The 23,426-nt window shown below is 42.4% G+C and overlaps 1 protein-coding gene across 3 annotated transcripts in view; it reads right to left on the minus strand.

Annotated features, from left to right (window-relative positions):
- The window catches only part of LOC311286312 (hemicentin-1-like), a 41,469-nt gene that overhangs the window by 13,165 nt on the left and 4,878 nt on the right, over positions 1-23,426 (minus strand). For all 3 annotated transcript variants that reach the window (XM_084402458.1, XM_084402457.1, XM_084402456.1), the window contains 3 exons: positions 6,859-6,890; positions 4,518-4,589; positions 4,126-4,315 (listed from right to left, as the gene is read on the minus strand). In XM_084402458.1, the coding sequence (XP_084258584.1) occupies positions 4,126-4,315; positions 4,518-4,589; positions 6,859-6,890 (294 nt within the window). The remainder of the gene's footprint in view (positions 1-4,125; positions 4,316-4,517; positions 4,590-6,858; positions 6,891-23,426) is intronic.

Here is a 23,426-nt window from a genome sequence, read left to right on the forward strand (position 1 = left end):
TTCAAATTTAGCGAGTCGAGCCCGTAGGGTCGACATCGGTAACTCCTCACACTGTTCTCAGCCGCCCTCGGAGAGAGCACGGGCTGCGTGGTCGAAGCCCAGGCAGAGAGCGCACACCACGTGGCGGTCTCCGTCGCTGAGCGCGGCTCTGCACGAGCCACAGGATGAGCGAGGCATTTGCAACAACGCCTCGCGCTCTTTTAGATGCAAGTGTGTCGCGGCGGACACACAAAACACACAACACAGAGCAAGAAAAGGATATATGTGCCGGATAGCGTAGCAGGCAGGGAAGGCTGAAGGCTGCGAGCGGCCGGCGTCCTCAGGCTGAAATCCTCGGCTTGCTGGTCGCTTGATTCGACGGCGGCTTCCTCAGAGATCAGCGATGCGAAGAGCTTCGCTGAAGAGACAGAAATCAGCGAAGCAGCCTCTGTTCCTTGCTTATATACGCTAAGCCACACCCCTAATGACGGGCTGTGACGCATTAAGCGCGCCAAGCGCGCTCATTGGACGTGACGTCACGCGCAAGGCTCAGCCATAGGCTGCTGCAGTTGCCGCAGAGCAGCCAATGGGCACGTGATTCGCCTGCCCTAGGTCTGCAGGCTGCCGCACTGCGTTGACAAGATTTAAAAAATTAAGGATAATTTTTGGCTTCAGTATCTCGAGAAAGGAGACTTTCCCGCAGCGTAAGCTAGCTTACGCAATACGAGAGAACCTCTCGTAAGAGAACACATTAGAGTTAAACCTCTGTTAATTCTCAATAAAAACTTCTGTAGACGTCTGACAGAAATAAAGTCAGTCTGGTTAGTAATAAGTGAAGCTGGTAATGCTGTTTGTGGAGTTGTTTAATCCTCCTCTGCTGAGATCTTCACAGATTTAATGTCTTCTTTTCTCTTCAGTTGATTTCATCTAAGGCTGTGTCTGAAGTCAGCTGTAGTTCTTGTGTTTCTGCTCGTCTCTTTTTTCTGTTCTCTTCTTTATTTCAGTGATTCTTTTTGTTAACAGGCTGAGATGACTTCATATTTAACCCATTTAATCCCACCGGTCACAATAGTGACCGTAAAAAAATGTTTCATTTCTAAGGCTATAAAAATGTTACTGAATGATCTATCAATGCATTTCCAGCAGATATTGAAATAATAAAGGGTCTCAATGAAATATGTGCAGTGTCGCATGTTTACTGTAAATTGTCACATGACCAGAGCTGTTTACTTCCTGTTTGCGCCAAGAGAAGAGGATGGCAGCAAGAAAGCTCCCAAAGAAAAGGTTATTAAAGTATGTTAACATAAAGATAGGACATAGATTTTTGGTACACATCATGTTTAAGGTGTCTAGTATTGATATATGCATTTGCAATTACTCAACTTTATTTAATGTGGTCATAGAACTCACAAACATGTCAACGGCAACAATAGTGACCGGTGGGATAACCCATTGTATCTACATGCTAATACACATAGGCTAACTGTTCTACCTTACTTTCTGCTGCTACCTAACTTTCTACCTAATTTTACACACAGACACTATCCCGTGACCTCGAGACACTATCCCGCTATCCCGTGGCCTCGAGACACTATCCCGTGGCCTCGAGACACTATCCCGTGGCCTCGAGACACTATCCCGTGGCCTCGAGACACTATCCCGAGGCCTCCAGACCTATCCCGTGGCCTCCAGACACTATCCCGTGGCCTCCAGACACTATCCCGTGGCCTCCAGACACTATCCCGTGGCCTGCAGACACTATCCCGTGGCCTCCAGACACTATCCCGTGGCCTCCAGACACTATCCCGTGGCTTCCAGACACTATCCCGAGGCCTCCAGACACTATCCCGTGGCCTCCAGACACTATCCCGTGGCCTCCAGATACTATCCCGTGGCCTCCAGATAGTATCCCGTGGCCTCGAGATACCATCTCGTGACCTCAGGATACCATCCCGTGGCCTCCAGACACTATTCCGTGGCCTCAAGATACTATCTCGTGGCCTCGATACACTATCCCGTGGCCTCCAGACACTATCCCGTGGCCTCCAGACACTATCCCGTGGCCTCGAGACACTATCCCGTGGCCTCGAGACACTATCCCGTGGCCTCGAGACACTATCCCGAGGCCTCCAGACACTATCCCGTGGCCTCGAGACACTATCCCGTGGCCTCCAGACACTATCCCGTGGCCTCCAGACACTATCCCGTGGCCTCCAGACACTATCCCGAGGCCTCCAGACACTATCCCGTGGCCTCGATACACTATCCCGTGGCCTCCAGACACTATCCCGTGGCCTCCAGACACTATCCCGTGGCCTCGATACACTATCCCGTGGCCTCCAGACACTATCCCGTGGCCTCCAGACACTATCCCGTGGCCTCCAGACACTATCCCGAGGCCTCCAGACACTATCCCGTGGCCTCGATACACTATCCCGTGGCCTCCAGACACTATCCCGTGGCCTCGAGACACTATCCCGTGGCCTCCAGACACTATCCCGTGGCCTCGAGACACTATCCCGTGGCCTCCAGACACTATCCCGAGGCCTCCAGACACTATCCCGAGGCCTCCAGACACTATCCCGTGGGCTCCAGACACTATACCGTGGCTTCCAGACACTATCCCGAGGCCTCCAGACACTATCCCGTGGCCTCGAGACACTATCCCGTGGCCTCCAGACACTATCCCGAGGCCTCCAGACACTATCCCGTGGCCTCCAGACACTATACCGTGGCCTCCAGACACTATCCCGTGGCCTGCAGACAATATCCCGTGGCCTCCAGACACTATCCCGAGGCCTCCAGACACTATCCCGTGGCCTCCAGACACTATCCCGTGGCCTCCAGACACTATCCCGTGGCCTCAAGATAGTTTCTCGTTGCCTCAAGATAGTATCTCGTGGCCTCAAGGATTTTATAAGGATTTTATACACTCTTATGCACACGCACACACACACTCACACACACAAAAACACACACAAAAACACACACACACACACACACACACACACACACACACACACACACACACACACACACACACACACACACACAAACACACGCACAGGTCAAATAGACCTATATTCAGTCTGTCCAATGGTTGATACAACACAGTATCCCACCGGTCACAATTGTGACCGATCATAAAACACACTTTTTCACATACTTTTCCATGAAAATTTTAAAAAGTTTCAAAGGGATACTAATGACACATGATTTGGATATTTTTGTGTCTGAGAAAAATTTGGGATTAAATGGGTTAATATACACAGGTTTTGTGGCTCAGATAAGGTCCAGTTCTGGTTTATTTCTTTGCTCTTGGCTGACATGTGGCATTGCTATGGCCTGCTTGTGGCCCAGATTTGGCAAACAGGAGTGGCCCACCCAAGTGCCGTAATTCCACGCTGCATGTGGGCCAGATCATCTTTCCACGTGTGCCAGATGTGGGCCGGATCTGGGCCGACACAATGTTGCTATGTGGGTATTGTGGTCACAGTTTGAGCACACAGTGAGAGCGCTGTGAGGTTACACTTTTAGATCACTGTGAACTCAGATTGCTGACGGTGTGACCACATGGTGACATCACTGTGAGATCAAAGTGTTGACTGGGATTGAGACAAAAAGCTAAAGTTAATTAGTGAAATTTAAGGTAATTTTAACATGTTGCAACCGTCTCATGGTTATGTTGCAACTGTCCCCTGGGTTGGGGTCATTTGCAACATCTGGCTTCTTCCATTCAAATAAATAATGTGAACGATATGTCATATATAATCATCTTTAAATGGCATAGAGTTTAATATATACAAATTTGCTTGATCTAGTCCCAATAGTCTCTGAGTAACTGAGAGAAATGCAAAAAGTGTTGCAACTGTCCCCGGTCTCCCCTACGTTTACAAGACAACGATACGCTTAAAACTCAGAAGTGTTTCCTTTGAGTTTTCAAAACTTTGCATTTTCAGGCACCCAAACTGACTCTTTGTTGTTGTGGAAACGAACGGCCAAAACTTAAAAAGTTTTACGTTTTTAGTTGAAAACGGTGTTGTGTAAAAAGACCCTAAGACTGTGGCTGAAGCGGGTGTTTTCTATATAAACTATATCATATATAAGCTCAGTTTCATCATCAATAATAACAGATTATCCACTCACCAACAGCAGCAAGAGTAAAACTGACTCTTTCATGTGTGTCTGTCGGCTTCACCAATGTAGAGATGAGTTTCTCGTTGGTTTTTAACACATGGTTTCCGTTGGAGGCTAGTTCAGCTGGTCTGACTGGTGATGAAGACTCTGAAATCTCTCCTGAAGTGTTGAGGACCATATTCAAAACATCGGTCACATTCTAATTTATTGATCAGAAAAAAAAAATACTGTAAATGTAAATATTAAGAAAGCCAATTAATCAGACCTGCGATGTCAATCATGTAACTGACAATTACATTTGATTTGATTATTTATATATTTATATATATATATATATATATATATATATATATATATATGTATATATATATATATATATATAAATTCTCTTGAAGACTTACAGTCAAAGAAAGCTCTTGATCTGTAATGTTCTCGATCTGCTCTAGAAGATTTTGAAGCTTTTCAGTCTGACTCTGAAATCAAAATTGAGAAGACAGAATTTGAGGATGTGTGAGTGATGACTCTAACCGGGTATGCTGAGTGCCTCTGAAATGAGACACAGACAGTGTTTTTTAACAAATTTCGTTAACAAATGATTCAATGACATATATTTTTTTAAACATTTGTCGCCACCTACTGGTGGAAATGAAAATACTTTTCTAAAGGTGCTTTTCAGTATTTTGCTCGCTACAGTGGACAGTGTTTGTATCCAAACCAGTGCCGGCCCGAGCCTTTTGGGGGCCCTAAACAGAATTTGATTTTGGGGCCCCCTCCCACCACGCGTAGTTAGAAAAGTTTTAACTTTTTCTTTACTCTTTTACTAACTCTTTGAAACTTCAAACTGTAAACATATTCCAGCATTGCAATCTTGACATCACAGCCTGTTCATTATAGCCGTAATAAATATATAATAATAAAATAGTCAACCTAACACATAAAACTTACACTGCTCTGTTTAAATAGTCAGTAGTACAATTCATACCATTCACAGTAAGCACCGCTCCACTGTGATGTTTCCAATCATTTTTTGCGTGTGAAGAGGATGATTTTTTCTGTCGATATTGGAACGTGAGTGAAGTACAAAGAAGCCTATAATAAAGAATAGTTTACCATCCAAATACATTGCGAATCGCTTACTTTCACTTTCGCTTTAAATTATTTAGTTTTGGCTTGTTTATAGTTGTTTTTTTATTTTTGTTCTGTTCTGAATATCATTAAATTTAAAGGATAAATCATTGATTTAAATGTCAATCATCAATCATTGATCAAATCAAATTTTTGTATCATGGCTTAACATTATCGTGACTTTGTGCACGAATTGTCTGCACGCGAGGTTATGCGCATGACTCAAACACTGGCAGACACAGCAGCAGGTATATTGATCATGAAATCAGAATTTTACTTGTCTTGAATTATTCATTCATTCATTTATTCATGTCACTTTTTTCAAGTTAATTAATATGTAAAAAAAAAAAAAAAAAAAAACACTGAAAAAATGTAACATCAGTGCAATTCATTCAAAATATATATTTACATTGGTCCAATGGAAAATTGTGATTTTCAGTTTATACCTTCTTTTTTCACTTTGCCTCAAAGTAAGTGTTACGCCCTCTATCACTGAAAAAAATTATACTTTGGTTTAACTTAAAAAAAAATTGATGTAATTTGTTACAGCTAATTTTTTTTAGATTTTCTCAAATTGTATTTATGATTTAGTTAAACCATTATTTTTTATTTAATGTCAAACCAAAATTATTTTTTTACTCAAGAGTGTTAAAGTTAATGAGATAATTAAATGATTAATTGAGTGATGATTGACTATTATTGAAGACACCTGATGTTAACAAGCAGAATCACTGAAGGAGAAAATCACAAATTTTAGGTTACCATTATGGTGATCAGTGTTTGCTTTAGTTGGGCTCTTGACCCTTATATGTTTACTTTAGATTTTGTTTGGCTGTTGTATCTGAGTTATAACTGACAGATGAACAAAGAAAAAAAAAGTGATCTGATGGTGTTGGTTATAAATAAATAAATAAATAAATACAAATTGAGAAAATCAAAAAAAAAATTGCTGTACAAATTACATAATTTTTTTTAAGTTAATCCAAAGTGTCATTTTTTTCAGTGCAGGGGGTGGCCAGGGGGCCCCAAGCAGCCACTTAGTTCGCTTATGCCTCGGGCCGGCCCTGATCCAAACTAACAGAAGTACTGGAATAAAAGTTTAAGTTTCTAAAAGAAGTAATGAGAATGTATGGTTGAAATGGACAGCTTCGTGGACAGCTTTCTCTGCGCATTAAATCCCCCATATTGCCAGCAAACAATGAGAATTCAGAACAATGATGATGACAGAGAGTATAGGCTTCAAAGCTATTGTGGACCCGCTTACCCAAAACCCTGGTTTGGCAAATAAATGAATGACGGACAGTTACGTATTTCCAACATTTTATTATGTAAGCTTTATGTTACTCCTCAAATAACAGGGGAATTTGTAGTAATTTCTAGTATTAATTAATTAGCGAGTCCACAAACTCATTCTTTCAATTGGCTTTTGTATGCAGTATTCACAGTTTATATGGACTGAATGCCCCCATAAGCCATCAGCAATTATTAGAAAAGCACATTCATATTTCAGATTACACACATATCTAAAATGCACATGTTATTGCACTGCTTCAGTTTGGACTATTATTGATAGGAGCTGTGAGTCTCTACAACTTCGATTTCAGAAACTCAACTTACATTGCATCCTTCCAGCAGTGTTATATTTATACCTGCAATGACAGAAATCAGAATGAAGACAGTAATATAATAATCTGCAAAACTTTGAAAAATTACTATTTTATTAAGCAGCAATTTCAGCAAGATTCAGCAATATTTCAGCAGTTGTGGACTAATGGTGAGAGCAGTGGTTCCAGCTTTTTAGAGTGGTGTACCTCCTTCTGCGTTCCCCCTCTCTTCCAGACTTCAGTTATACCCTTTCCATTAAGGGACAATATTTGCCCCCTAAATTTATTTTCCAGTGCTTTTTTTTACCTTTATGCATAACTTTATGAAATAAAAAATATTTTCAATGAAAAATGTTCAATAGAGCAATATGCAATGAGGGAAAAATTAAGTGATACTTTAAAATATATTACACTAAAACTAAGTCTAGTCACACTAAAAGGTCACTGTCTTCTCAATGAGCGAGTCATTGAGTCATTCTTACATTCAGTAACAAAGCAACTAGCTGTATTTATAAATTTTTAATTGAATGATTGACTCATAATTATTTTCAAAGCTGCAGAATTGTGTACGAAACACTGCACTCTAAAAAGAGATGTGTTAAAAATGACACATGTTGAGTCAGTTTTAACACATGTAGTGAATGTGCTCAGGGACAACACATGTTGAGTCAGTTTCAACACATGTAGTGTGTGTGCTCAGGGACAACACATGTTGAGTCAGTTTCAACACATGTAGTGAGTGTGCTCAGGGACAACACATGTTGAGTCAGTTTTAACACGTAGTGTGTGTGCTCAGGGACAACACATGTTGTGTCAGTTTTAAAGGAGTCATAACCTGCAATTTTCACTTTTCCACGAGAATCAATGTATGTTATGATTGACTAACGATTATACACTGGCCGGGAAGCCGATATTTAAAAGTGAAGCGTTTGTTTACCTCAGGGTAAATAAACCAGCGCGCGTGCACGCGCACTCAAATACAAGATTTTGATTTCAGCTCCCTCTTGACGTCATGAGGTAGTAGGATATACCATATATGGACACCGCAGCAGGAAGCCTTCCCCTCTCCCCCTCATATTCAGTTCAGTCGAGAAAGATGGAGAAACCGAATGCACACCGGACTTGCTCTGTGGTTGATTGCCATAAAAAACATGTAAATGTGTTTTATCTCCCAAATCGGACGAAACTATCAGGGACCAGTGGATGAAATTCATTTTTAATGACGCTGTCCCAACAACCCTTTCAACTGGCGTGCAGAGCCATATAGAGCGTCCACGACAGCCAAAACATCGCATTGATCTCGCGAGACAATAATGCCTTCAGAAATAAGGGTAAAAGTAGGTCTGTGTTTATTTTTTTTCCACTTTTCTTTTTTAGAAGGGCCTGAAAGACTATAATACAGCAGTAGGTATCCAATGTAATACCAGGTTATGACTCCTTTAACACATGTAGTGAGTGTGCTCAGGGACAACACATGTTGTGTCAGTTTTAACACATGTAGTGTGTGTGCTCAGGGACAACACATGTTGTGTCAAATTTAACACATGTAGTGTGTGTGCTCAGGGACAACACATGTTGTGTCAGTTTTAACACATGTAGTGAATGTGCTCAGGGACAACACATGTTGTGTCAGTTTTAACACATGTAGTGTGTGTGCTCAGGGACAACACATGTTGTGTCAAATTTAACACACAACCTGTATCGTTTCTTAACACATCTCTGTGTTTAAAGGGACTACACATTTTATATTACCTTTAACCAATAAACGTAATCATTCAAATTCGCTTAAGTATTAAAATCTGCTTTATACTTTGGTAATATACTGATAACCCCAATAATAATACAGGAGATAAAAAGGAAAAGCACATGATGATTCAAAGTTCACCACCATTGGTTTTCCAAGAATCGAGAAACATGTTAATGTAAAGAAGGTGCACAGTGTCATACACACAAACACAAAACACCATCATGGTGACACACACATGACCCAAATAATGCCATAAACATTCATTAAACAATATATGATGTAACATAAACCCCAAATGTACATGACTGATACAAAAAACTAAGAAGAAACTTATTTAAATGAAATAGCATCAAATGTGAAGTGTCACGCAGGGAATTCTGGGAATGTAAATTTAGAGAAACAACAAGAACAGAAAAAAGAGACGAGCAGAAACACAAGAACTACAACTGACTTCAGACACAGCCTCAGATGAAATCAACTGAAGAGAAAAGAAGACATTAAATCTGTGAAGATCTCAGCAGAGGAGGATTAAACAACTCCACAAACAGCATTACCAGCTTCACTTATTACTAACCAGACTGACTTTATTTCTGTCAGACGTCTACAGAAGATCTTATTGAGAATTAACAATTGATTTATTAAAAAGAGTTTTAAAATCATCACCATGATCAGTGTTTCTTTAGTTGGGCTCTTGACCCTTGACTTTCTAACATTAGTTTTTCTCTGGCTGCTGTAACTTTGGTTATGGCAAGAAAATCAGAGAGAAAATGAATCAGGTGATGTGATGATGATGACATAATCATAATGTAGTAGTCTGATTCACTGAGCTCTCATTGAGTCTTATCTTTGATTATATGGGTCATTCATTTTACATTAATGATTGAAGTAGCCTTATGATTCTACAGCATGTGATCCATCAGTGTTTTGATAATGAAGGAATGTGACGGCTCTAACCAGGCTCCCAGCGACCGAACCAGCAGGACCAATGGGACCACAGACGTACCTGTGGAGGGGCAGCGAGGTGGAGGACAGGGACCCGTCCCGGAGTGGGGTCTGAGTGTGCAGTGCAACACTACTGGCTCCACAGTTTTGCAGGGGTGCATGAGAAAGCATACCGCTTGTTCTGAGACACTGCTTATGATTTATGGGGATTCAAAAAGAGGAGTGAGTGGATGTTTATTATTATAGGGTGGTTGTGTACACACACTGCCGACACATTTATGTTCAAACACTATGTAAAAGTGAATTTTGCATAATAGGTGCCTTTAAAAACCTTGTAAAATTAAAGTTTACAAAACCGTCATAGAAGTTTATAAAAATGTAAAATATATATTTTTAAATTTTATATAAAATATATATTTTACAAAACATGTTAAACTCTAAAACTTCAAGAAAATCAAAGCTAAATATCTGAACAAGTTCTGTGACAAATTTTAGGTTGACGTCTCAAAAATATTTCCATCAAGTTTTTTTAGCGCAGTACCAAACTTTTCGAGACACCCCTCGCTGCAGCCTGTAGCTCGATGACGTAGTTGGATGATCCAATACGTACTGGACGCGCATGCGCAGTGGTGCGTTTTGGTCTGTAAAAATAAAAAATAAAATAAAAACCTGAATTTAAGTTAAATATAAATGATCACTTGAGTGACAACTGCGTGATCTGACTGCTGTGATCAGTTTGTATATTAAACTTAAATTCAGGTTTTTTTTTTTTATGTACATCATGGCATGATGTAGGCTACTGTACATAAAACTCCGTCGCTATAGAAACAAAGACGCTAAAATGCAATCATGCAAGAAGTTTCATGCTTCTCTACTATTGTGAAATAGATTTTTTTATATTTGCTATTAGTATTATCCATACTGTAAAATCCTTATGTTTTTATTCAACTATGTGTGGGCCTAATGAAAAATACGGGACAAATCCCGTCCATTATTGACTGACTAGAATGGGATGATTTCGTATTTTATAGGTGATCTAAGTAACTTTTTTACCTTAACTGAACAGCTTCGGAGTCATTGGAATGGTTATATTACTTATTTCGGGTTGAATGGTGGTCGTTTCGCACCCCCCTGGTGCCCGTGAGCGGAAAATTCGCACTTGCAACTTTGAGACGGCGGGCCGCCGGCCGCCGCGGCAGGAAGTATCGCGTGATATCAGGTCTCGCGATGTAAACAATTGCTTTACGGCCAAAAGAAATCTGCTCAAATACTGTCATTATTGCGCTCCCTCACGCTGTCCGAACCCGAAGGAAGAAGACGTTTTAAAGAATGTCCCATCTGCTTTGATGTCGTTGATCTACTAGCCTCTGGTGTCTGAGAATCACCAAAGAGTTTTTACAACAGTGTTGTCAAATATCTATTCCGAAGCTGTGGGGGGAGCTCTAGAGAGAAACCTGCGAGCAAAAAGCGAGAATACAGCGAATAAATCCCGAAGCTACTGAGTGCTGCTTTAAGGAACCTTATGTACAGAGCACTATGGAAAAAAATAGTATAGCCATTAAAGAAGGAACGCTTACTTGGCAAAATATCATTAAGCACTTTTTTTTCTGACAAGATTTAGTTTCTTGATGCTGTTATTATGTTTGCGAATGTGTAGCCTACTGGTATTTTAAGTTGTTTACAGACCGTATTGTAGTCTATTGTAGGCCTACCTCTATGATTAAAATTACAGAGACAATTACTTGACTCATTTTTGCTTTCACTCAACAGCAAATATGACCTGAATAAAATAAAAATGGCTTTATTTTAAAATGTTCTGTATACACGCATTAAATCCATCACATTTAGGTTTAAAATCATGTAATTTAAAATGATGTAAAATTAACTATATTGCATGTATGTAGAGAGAAACTAGGAAAGCATCACATTTATGTAAATAATTACTTATTCATCAATAATTACGTATTACTATTTATCAGTAGGCTACTACTACACAGGTTAGAACATCATCTTACTTAAGACCAGCGCATGCGAATTATGTTCATGAACGTGACAAATGAACAAAAGACTCTTAGTAATTATTTATGTTCCCTGTAAATTATTTTTGACTGCATTATAATGATTTCTTAATTCAGAATATGATCAAGATTGCGTAGGTGGATGTGTTCGGGGAATTTGCCAGTTAAAAGTATTATTTAAAGCCCCTTGTCTTAAATGAACGAAATGACTCGAAAAAAGATTCATTCATTTTGATGAACGAGATCGAACAAGAGAGTCAGCAAAATGCAGAGGTGGGAGTAAGTCTCTAAATGCAAGTCTCAAGTCAAGTCCAAGTCTTAACATTGCAAGTCAAAGTCAAGCCAAGTCATTCTGTTGTAAGGGTCAAGTCAAATCAAGTCAAGTCATACTCTTTGTCAAGTCAAGTCAAGTCAAGTCAAGTCATACTCTTTGTCAAGTCAAGTCAAGTCAAGTCAAGTCATACTCTTTGTCAAGTCAAGTCAAGTCGCAACTTAGTCATCAAGTCATACCGTCACACACAGGCTCGTTTTACACATTTTTTAACTCTGGGACTTTTATTTCTTATTTAGACACAGAGGGCTGATGGGTTAAAAAAAATAATAATAATAATAATAACTTGTGTGTAATAAATAAAATATTGTTAAGAAGCACATTAAATGCTCTAAAATAAAAATAAATTAAATGACCACAAGTAAACAAGAATTAATAAAACTTTTCCCATCTTGTGCTAGTCCTACATAGTTATTTTGCTGTGATGTCCCCTATGAAAGTGTAAACGAAACAAAAACATTAAAAATGTCAATTTAATCCAATTAGGCCAACGTGAACACACTCAAAAAAAAAAAAAAAAAAAGTCTAAACATAAGTTCTCTTACGAGAGATACTCTCGTACTGCGTAGAATACGCTAGGGGAAAATCCTTTTCCACGAGAATACTGAAGCCAAAAAATTATCCTTTAATTTTGTATTAATGTAAAACGCGTTGCGGCAGCATACAGACATAGGCGAGGCAGCTCGCGCGCCTATTGGCTGGTCTGCTGGCAACTGCTTAAGCCTATCGAGCGAGACCTAGAGTGACGTCAGACCCAATGAGGGCGCTTCGCGCCCTCTGCGTCACGTCCCGCCAAGACGGGCGTGGCTTAGGTCTATAAATACCGCTCGCAGGCATTATTTCTCTGATTTTTCATCCTTCAGCGAAGCAACTCACATCGCTGGATCCGAGAAGAAGCCGCGCTGTTGAAGAAGCACCTCAGCGGGACGAGTCGACGAAGCTGCTGGCCGCGCCGCCTTCATCGCCTTCCTGCTGCGCTATCCAGCGCCCATATCCTTTATTGCACTGTGTGTGTGTGTTCGCCGGCGCGACTCACACTATCTAAAAGAGCTGCGTCTTTTTCAAGATGCCTGCTTGTGGCTCGTGCAAAGCCACACTCAGCGACGGGGACCGCCATGTCATCTGCGCTTCCTGCCTGGGTCAATAACATGCAGCTCTCGCGCTCGCTGATGGCGGCTGCCATCACTGCGAGCTGTTGCCATTAGCGACTCTGAGGACTCGCTTGGCACTGTTCAACGAGACTGCGCCCACACCTGCTGTTGTGCCGCGCCGTAAAAAGCGACGCGCTCAGCGAATCCCGGAGCCCTCTCTCAGCCGTCAAAGCTCGCCGGTGCGCCCGCCTGCTTCTCCAGTTTCATCAGCTTCACTTCCGGACGGACAGCGGCCGCGGTCTGCCGCCGCTTCTGTCGATGACGCTGATGAGATCGACGCGCTGCTACGAGAGGGGGATTCCTGCTCTCTCATAGCATCAGGCAGTGAGGATTGGGCGAGCTCTGAGGATCCCGCCCCCCCTGCCCGTGCTTCTACGGGAAAGAGAGCGAGCATTGAGGCGGAGCTCATGCGCGTGCTCACTCAGGCCACGGCGAGCCTCTGCCTCGAGTGGATTACGCCTGAGCAGCCTGCTCACAACCGGCTGGACGGCTACTTCCTGCCTGGGGAGCGCGTTTCACCTGCATCCAAGCCAGCGCCCTTTCTTCCTGAGCTTCATGAAGAAGTCGCTAAGTCTTGGGGCTCCCCTTTTTCGGCCAGGACACGATCCTCTGTCTCTTTGGCGTTCTCCACTGTCGACGACGCAAAGAACAGAGGCTACCACTCCCTACCGCCGGTCGAAGAGGCTATTGCAGCGCACTTATGCCCGCCCTCTGCTGGACGGCGTGCTAAGATGGCGCTGCCCTCAAAAGCCTGCCGCACGGCGTCAGCCCTGCTCCGCCGCGTCAGCGTTGCACACTATGGCCACGCTCCAGATATACCAGGCCGATCTCCTCCGCCAGCTGGACGAGAGAGGACCTGACGCAATCTGCGTGCCGGACTTGAGGAGCGCTACAGACTTCGCTCTTCGCGCCACCAAGTCAGCAGCACAGGCCATTGGACGGAGGATGGCCTCGCTCACCGTGTCTGAGAGACATCTGTGGCTTACGCTCTCTGACATGACTGAGTCAGAACGCACCGCGTTCCTCGACGCGCCGCTTTCCCCTGCCGGCCTCTTCGGAACCTCGGTCAAAGATTTCGCCGATAGGTTCGCTGAGGTGCAGAAAGCGACCCAGGCCATGAAGCACTTCCTCCCGAAGCGCTCCGGTTCTGCAGCAGGCCGTGCGAAACCGTCTGCTCAGAGCTCACAGCCTAAGCCTCCGCCCGCCGCCTCCTCTTCTCAACGCCGCCAAACCCAGAGCTCGAGACCGCGCTCTCGCTCATCCGGCCGCCGCCCCGCCCCGCGTGGCCCGCGGCAGAAGATTGCGTTGAAGCCAGAGGCCCCGAAATCGTCCTAGCACGCCTAGGAAAGCGACGGTGTCCAAGTCCCGCTGCGGCCGGACTTCCACCAAAGCTTGCCGCTCGTCCAGTTCCAGGAAATGTGACTGGTCCAGCGTATTTAGCAGCCAACAAGCCGGTTCCATTACCCGCTTGCCTGCACACAAAAGCCGTTTTTACGGCTACCCAGATAAATCCCTTAACCCTCTGAGGTCGGCAAACGCGCCCCCGCGTTTTGCTGGATTTTTTTCACATAGAAGCAACATAAACTTAAAAAAGTCCGTCATTTACGGTCATATTAATAAAATAAATACATGATTATAAACTATAGAGGGTCTTCTTTTTTTGTGTACACTCACATTAACATCAAAACCTTGTTTTTATTTTTAAATAAATAAAATAAACAGGGTGCGCTTTCAGCTCACTCTGTCTCCGCAAAAATCTTTTTGAAACAAGTCTGGAAAATGAACTGAAACTCAGCTAATACTTATCACACAACCATGAAACATGCGTCTAAAGAAAGCTTTAAATTTCTACTTTTAAATAAAACAATTCACATTCAAAACAAATATTCTCCTGCAATGTAATCTGTAAGAAACTAAAGAGAAGTACAGTTTCTCCCGTCTCACCTAATTATCGGTAATGAGTTCACACCCACTCGCAGAGCGCGCTATTCATAAGATAATGAGCTGAGGTGATCTATGCAAAATAAGGTAAACGCCCCCTGAAATGCCTTAAAACCAGCAAGTTTCATTTATTCACTTTCCTGCGCTGTTGGAAGATGACACGAGTTCAAATTTTGCTCAGAAGAAGAGCAGGACTCTGACGACGAACGTTTGTATTTTGAGCGACGAACGTTGAGCGACTTGATCCAGCCGTGGATAATATTTCGGGTAAGTCTTTTTAAATTTACTTGCATTAGTTGACACATGTTCGCATTTATGAGGAAAAAACAATATTACGTGACAGTTCTCCATTATGGACGCGAGCGCTCTGAAGCAGCACTAAAAGACTTTCAAACTTTCACAGAGACTTCAAAACAGAAAGCACAAATCCATTCTTTAAAACGAATTTCGTTTTGTTTTAATTGTATCTTAATTTTAATATTATTTTCACGTGAGTAAATACGTGAACTCAAGTGGTCTAGTGGTAGAACATTTGCCTAGCGTGTCAGAGGTTCTGAGTTCGAATCTGCACTCATAGTTTTTTTTTTTTTGTCAAATCAGATTATGTTTATCAGTGGTTGTATATCAGGCAGAGACATGTGTGTGTGTGTATTTTGTTTTGTAATTTCACTGGAACGAAAAGAGAGTCTCCACAACGGATTGAAGCGCGCGTCCGAGTGAAGACTGCGCGAGCCTAAAACAAACACAGTATCCGCGTCTGACTCGCGGGAATCCACGGCGCAAACCTGTGAGGGGCTGTGTTTTCTCGAGCCCCATATCAGCTCAAGAAAACACAAGTTTATTCAGATCATTACTTGTTTACACCGTCTCGCAGCGCTGTGAGGAATAATAATAATAAGGGAAAATGTCCCTCAAAAGGTAGATGTAAACAAACTATTAAAAGGTAAATATAATTTTTTTTTCTTTAAATAATTTTTATTGTGTTTTATTAGTAACAAATTTGGGGAGAGGATAAATATTCCAAAACTGAAAATACAGTATGAGAATTTACTGCACAATTACTAGACATGTTTACCTTGGATATTATACAATTTACAAGCACAATTTGTGGAAAAAAAAATGTATATAAAAAATATAAATAAAATTTATTTTTGTGTATAAATATATACACATGTATATGTGTGTGTGTGTATGCACATATATATATTTGTATAAGCAACGTATTAAACTGCAAATTAGCATTTATATTCCTTATAATAAAAATGAAAGACCTATGTTACAGACATATGAAAGACAACATTTCGTTGATTAGTTTTGGATAGATTATACATTTTTACTGTAAAATATCTGCCACCTCAAATAAGCTTTTATTTGCCAATTTTTTTGTCAAAAATAATCAAATAATCAATCAAATCCTTAACTTTGAAATATGTATGATAAAATGTATACTTTAGTTTGTACAAAGAAAGATTACACTTGAATTGTTGTTTATTTAAATATTTACAAGGTAGATGTAAACAAACTATTAAAAGGTAAATATAAGCCTTTTCTTTAAATAATTTTTATTGTGTTTTATTAGTGACAAATTTGGGGAGAGGATAAATATTCCAAAACTGAAAATACAGTATGAGAATTAACGGCACAATTACATGTTTTCCTTGGATATTATAGGCCAAATTGCAAGCACAATATGTGGAAAAATAAAAAAGAATTGAGATGCTTCCAACTGTTGCTCTTGCATTCTTGTGGCTCAGTGACTCACCTGAATGAATGGCTAATTAAGTATGCGGGCCCCATTGTCTCCTGAGGTGTGAACCACTACATATGCATGATCTGTGACGCCCACTCCGCATATGGCCTTTCCAAACAGAAAGTGCTTTGCAAAATTCAAATCAATGTATTGTGTTATGTGAATGATTAGGCAGGGTGATTTTCACATAATTTTGAAGAAAAAACACTAGGCGATGACATCCATTAGACAAAAGTCTTATTGGCACATATTTAGTGTGTGTTTTGTGGTCTTATTTCAGAAACTTTAGTTTTTAGTTTTTTCAATAACCACGCATAAACATTATTCTCTCAAAAATGCAGACATGTACATTCTTGTTGCTCACATATTATGGTAGCCCTGTTTGTGCTAAATAGTGTGTAATTTTTTTTTGCCATTACTATGTTTATAAGCAACTGAAAAAAGCACAAATGTCAGGGCATGTCAGAACATCTCAAGGACCCCAAAAACACCTCAGACCCCAGAGGGTTAAAGAGTGTATTTTCTGGTGTCCCGGCCACGGCCGACGGTGTTTCATGTGTAGAAAAAATGCCCACTACTCAGTGCCCATTCCTACACACAAGCACAGCCCTTCACACAGGGCCCGCGCACATAAAATCGACTCAGATCGATTGCGCTTCAAATGTAGCAAAAGTGCCCACTACCCAGTGCCCACAAACGCTACTTCCCACATGTCTCACGGTCCCTGTAAACACAGGACCAGTATGCATATGCTCTGCTCACGCGAGCAATGCTGTAAAGGTGGTGTATGTGCCCGCTGCTCTGCGCCCACGCCCACACACAGACATGAAACTAGCCCAGCCCTCCTCCTCTCAGCTAAACACTGCGGAGGAGTCGAGCGCAGGCATTCTGCCCGCTGTTATCAGCGCGCCCCCTGCGCGACGCTTATGTCACAGCACACAAAAGCCGCTGTATCGCGAGCCGATCAGAGCGTGCTTCGCATCCAGCCCCTAGCTACTCGCGCACCTGCGTGGGAAAAGCTTCCCGGGGTTTCGAGATGGGTGCTGAACATCATAAAAGAAGGCTATTCGCTGCAGTTTCGCCGACGCCCTCGCCGCTTCATGGCGCGCGTCGAGACCACGGTAGAATCGAAAGTAGCTCATCTACTTCGAGCCGAGATTTTGAAACTGTTGAGCAAAGGGGCTATAGAACCCCTATCTCAAGCTCAAAGCGAAGGGGGGCTTTACAGCAGATACTTCCTGGTGCCCAAAAAAGACGGGGGTCTCAGACCCATACTAGATCTGCGGCAGCTGAACAGAGCGCTTATGAAGCGCCAGTTCAGGATGCTCACAACCAGAAAAATCCTCGCACATGTCCGCCAGGGGGACTGGTTTGTGTCAATAGATCTAAAGGACGCGTATTTTCAAATACAGATAGCGTCACGTCACAGGCGATTTTTGAGATTCGCCTTCGAGGGCCAGGCATATCAGTACACAGTCCTGCCTTTCGGCTTGTCCCTGGCACCCCGTACATTTACGAAGTGCATGGACGCAGCGCTCGCACCCCTCAGATTACGGGGCATACGAGTGCTGAACTATCTGGACGACTGGCTGATTCTAGCCCAATCTCACTCAGAGCTCGTAGAGCACAGGACGATTTTACTCGATCACCTCGAGAATCTCGGTCTCGCAGTGAACTGGGAAAAGAGCTCGCTTTTCCCCAGACAGATTATATCTTTTCTGGGAATGGAGCTGAACTCGCTGCTAATGACAGCACGCCTGTCATCTCAGCGCACACTGGGCATTCGGCGCGCAGCCGGCTCGTTCCGCTGCGGCGCGATAGTCCCTCTCAAAGCCTTTCAAAGGATGCTCGGTCTGATGGCCTCAGCATCTTCAGTTCTCCAGTTGGGCCTTCTGCGCATGCGCCCACTGCAGTTCTGGCTCAGAAAGAGAGTACCACGCACAGCGTGGGCCTCCGGTCGGCTTCGCGTCAAGGTCAATCAAGCATGCATTGCAACTTTGAAACCTTGGGAGGCAAAAGACTGGTACCAATCAGGTGTAAGCCTGGGGACTTCCTCGAGAGTGATGGTGGTGTCCACGGACGCATCCACCTCGGGATGGGGAGCGCTGCTCGATGGACGGGTCAGGGAAGAAGGATGCTCAGTGCTGCTTGTAGCCCCACTTTGGATGAGCCAACCTTGGTTCCCAATTGTGATGCAGTTAGCGAGCACCGCCCCGTGGCCAGTGCCTCTGAGGAGGGATCTCCTCTCTCAAGCCAACGGCTCGATTTGGCATCCTCACCCAGAGCTGTGGTCCCTCCATGTGTGGGCCATCAACGGGTACCCGCTGACCTCCCACAGGGAGTGTTAAACACTATCACACAGGCCAGAGCTCCGTCTACGCGACGTCTCTATGCCTCAAAATGGTCAGTGTTCTCTAGCTGGTGCACAGCTCGTGGTGTGTCACCCCTGCATTGCGGTGTGACGGAGGTTCTCTCCTTCCTACAGGAGCTGTTGGATAAGGGCAGGTCCCCTTCCACGCTCAAAGTCTATGTAGCGGCCATAGCAGTGTTCTCTTCGACCACGCTCGGCCAGTCTATTGGAAGGAACGATTTAGTCATTCGCTTCCTTCGAGGAGCTAAGAGACTGAATCCTCCCAGACGTCCCACAGTCCCTATATGGGACCTTTCTACGGTACTGGAAGCCATGAAAGGTCATCCATTTGAGCCCTTGCAGAAGATTGATCTTAAAGACCTGTCTTTCAAGACGGCGTTTCTTCTGGCTCTCGCTTCAGTGAAGCGCATAGGGGACTTACACGCGCTCTCAGTAAGCGCAACGTGCATGGAATTTGGGCCGAATGACTCTAGAGTTATACTCAAACCTAAGCACGATTATGTTCCTAAATCCCTCAATACACCGTTCAGAGCACAGGTCATTTCCCTGTCTGCCCTGCCGGTCACTGAAGGAAATATGGACGAAAGCTCCCTTTGCCCAGTCAGGGCGTTAAGAGCTTCTGTGTCTCGCTCGTCTGTTTTCAGACAGACGGAGCAGCTCTTTGTTTCGTTCAGTGGGCGTTCTAAGGGACTAGCCGCTTCGAAACAGACCCTATCCAGATGGGTAGTGGACGCAATAGCGCTAGCTTACACAACCAAGGGCATGCAGTGCCCGCTGGGTGTCAAAGCGCACTCCACGAGAAGCATGGCTTCATCGTGGGCATGGTCAAGTGGGATTGCCTTGCAAGAGATTTGTATGGCGGCAGGCTGGGCCTCTCCGTCTACATTTATAAGGTTTTACAACCTAGAGGTTCCCGCACTACAGGCCAGACTACTGTCGGTCTAGTATGGCCAAAATCTCATAACTGGCGCTGTCAGTTATGCAGCTATTGAGTATTGCAATCCTTGCTCTATGCTGCTATAAGGAAGATAGTGGCTAACCCCCTCTCTTCCAGGATTCCCTGTGAGTCCCCTGGGTGATTATGTACTGTATGAACTCCGGGCTGTCGCCCTTGAGTCTATGGTATCAGATCCCAGCACGCACAGCGTTTTACAGTAGGTTCCCCTAGCGTATTCTACGCAGTACGAGAGTATCTCTCGTAAGAGAACGTACTCGGTTACTAACGTAACCTCGGTTCTCTCTAGAGAGAGGAACGAGTACTGCGTATCCTGCCGTGCCTGCACGCGCTCTGGTTGCTTCGACTATGAAAAACCAGAGAAATAATGCCTGCGAGCGGTATTTATAGACCTAAGCCACGCCCGTCTCGGCGGGACGTGACGCAGAGGGCGCGAAGCGCCCTCATTGGGTCTGACGTCACTCTAGGTCTCGCTCGATAGGCTTAAGCAGTTGCCAGCAGACCAGCCAATAGGCGCGCGAGCTGCCTCGCCTATGTCTGTATGCTGCCGCAACGCGTTTTACATTAATACAAAATTAAAGGATAATTTTTTGGCTTCAGTATTCTCGTGGAAAAGGATTTTCCCCTAGCGTATTCTACGCAGTACTCGTTCCTCTCTCTAGAGAGAACCGAGGTTACGTTAGTAACCGAGTACGATTTATGTATTTAAATTGCATATAGAATTTCCATCCATTTGGATTACATAGTTTTAACATAAACCAATTAATAATCTGAATGTAATTCATATTTTTAAGTCAAATATAAATGAAACAGATAAGATTTATGTAATTGTATTAATAAACTGAATGTGATTCATAAATGTCAGTCATATGTAAATGAAAAGGGTAAGATTTATGTAATAGTACACAGAAAAACGGCCATGTTAAATTAACACTTCTCAGTGTTCATATGTGTGCACACTACAGAGTTAAAGCAGTGTTGAAGTTAATGAGATAATTAACTGATGATTGAGCATTAATTATGAACACCTGCTGTTAACAAGCAGAATCACTGAAGAACAGAGAAACACAAGAACTACAACTGACTTCAGCCACAGTCTTAGTTGAAATCAACTGAAGAGAAAAGAAGACATTAAATCTGTGAAGATCTCAGCAGAGGAGGATAGACCTTTCTCACAACTTTCGTATTTGTGACCGGAAATACGCAATCGTCGTGGTAATCTACTTCCTCCGCAGTCAAAGCAACATAAACAAATGGCACAAGCAACTAGCAAGAGCTATTGACACGCTAATGATGTGTCATTTTAATTAACAGTAAAGTAACAGTTAGCCTCGCTCTCTACTTACCTTGATATTTATGGACAAATTCCGTGTGGAAATTGTTTTACCCTTTATTTCGTTTTTTCTTTTTGGTGATGGAGTTTTCCTCTACGAGTCGTCACATCAGCAAATGTAATATTTGGCAAATCCGTTAATGAAGTTGTGTAGACTCTTTGATCCATTTTAAACTTGCCTGCGTTTATGCTTTTCTGGTGTGTTGACGCTTGACAGGAACTCCGCTTCCACAACGATTACGTATTTCCGGTTATTGTGAGAAAGGTCTATTAAACAACTCAAACAGCTTTACCAGCTTCACCTATTACTAACCAGATTGACTTAATTTAATATCCGTTTTAATGAAATCAACAATTGTATTTTAAAGTCACCATGAAATAAGAAATAAGAAATAAAAGTCCCAGAGTTAAAAAATGTGTAAAACAAGCCTGTGTGTGACTTGGTATGACTTGATGACTAAGTTGCGACTTGACTTGACTTGACAAAGAGTATGACTTGACTTGATTTGACTTGACCCTTACAACAGAATGACTTGGCTTGACTTTGACTTGCAATGTTAAGACTTGGACTTGACTTGAGACTTGCATTTAGAGACTTACTCCCACCTCTGGCAAAATGATCCGAACCTCCCCATTCAGTACGTATTGGATCATCCAACTACGTCATCGTGCTACAGGCTGCAGCGAGGACTTCTTGAACTTTTCCACTATAACATCCAGACTCCTCTGGTGACCACACTGTTAGACCTTACCGGGTTTTTTTACAGTAAAATACTGGCAACACTGTTGCCAGTAAAATACTGTTAATTGTACAGTTCTTTACTGTAGTCTAGTTTGTTTCTGTAAAAATGCACTAAATTCTAATTCAAATGAACTAATTACACTTGCAGAAACCGACTGCCTTAAATTGACCAACTGTCATTTAAATGTATTAACTAAAATTGATAATGCATTACAGTTTTTCTCGATTGTTTACACACAAATACTGGTACTTGAGACACAATGACCACAACATGTAACTCATTCACCAACCCCCTGAACCAATTCTGCTAAACTACAAGCACAATTCCTGCTTTACACTCAAATTGCACTTCTAAAACACACCTTTTTCAAAACACTACACACAATTCTCTGCTTTTGGCACAATTTTCATGCAGAAAATCTCTTGTTTTCACAAGGAACACACTGCCATTCAAATATGCACACTGACTCATCACATGGGCAAACACCCGTCACACAGTTTTACAATTAGCAATCAGAGCTTTAGCATAAAAGGGCCACAGGTGAGCTCTTCAATGGAGCAATGGATGCCAACACTGGATTTTTTTTTTTTTTTTTACTGTAACTGTATACAGTCAATTCTTCTGTTGTTTTGTATGTAGACCACTGTATGTACAACTTTGTGTTGGTTGGGATGTACACTGTGTACAATGTTTTTGTGGGAAAAATAAAATATATTTGTTTCCGTGTATTTGTGTGTTCTGAGTATAAAAACAATATTCTCAAATATTTTACAACACACTTATGTATGTACTGTCTGTAGTAAGTGCAACACTGAACAAAAAAAGGCCTAAATCATTATGATGAATGGAGAAGAAGTGTTTTCCATTGAGCATATCAGTGTTCAACTGGTTCTTATAAATGTCTATTCATATGATGGTTTGTGTGTGTCATTTGAAAACAAAATACCATTTTGAGAAGAAATAACATTGTTTTGAATGTAAAGTTTCATTTTGCAGGAGAATTGAGGGGTTTTGCCCATTGTGTGTGTGTTTTTTGGATTTATGTGTAGAGTTCTGGGAATATGAGGCATGCTTTCAGAAAATGTGTGTAAACAATCGAGAAAAACTGTAATAACGTGAGCAAAGTAATACTGTGAACTTCTATCATTTGAAATTACTAAAAAACTATTGAACATAAAAAGATTTCCACTGGACCAGCAACTACACAGTCACCGCCTGTTAAATAAAGCAACATGCAGCATATCATCAATGTTTGTAAATCTTCTCCTGGACTGAAGCACAGGCTCTACTCTTCTGCAC

This window comes from Rutilus rutilus (genome assembly GCF_951802725.1).
Source record: "Rutilus rutilus genome assembly, chromosome: 2".
NCBI classification, from domain to species: Eukaryota; Metazoa; Chordata; class Actinopteri; order Cypriniformes; family Leuciscidae; genus Rutilus; species Rutilus rutilus.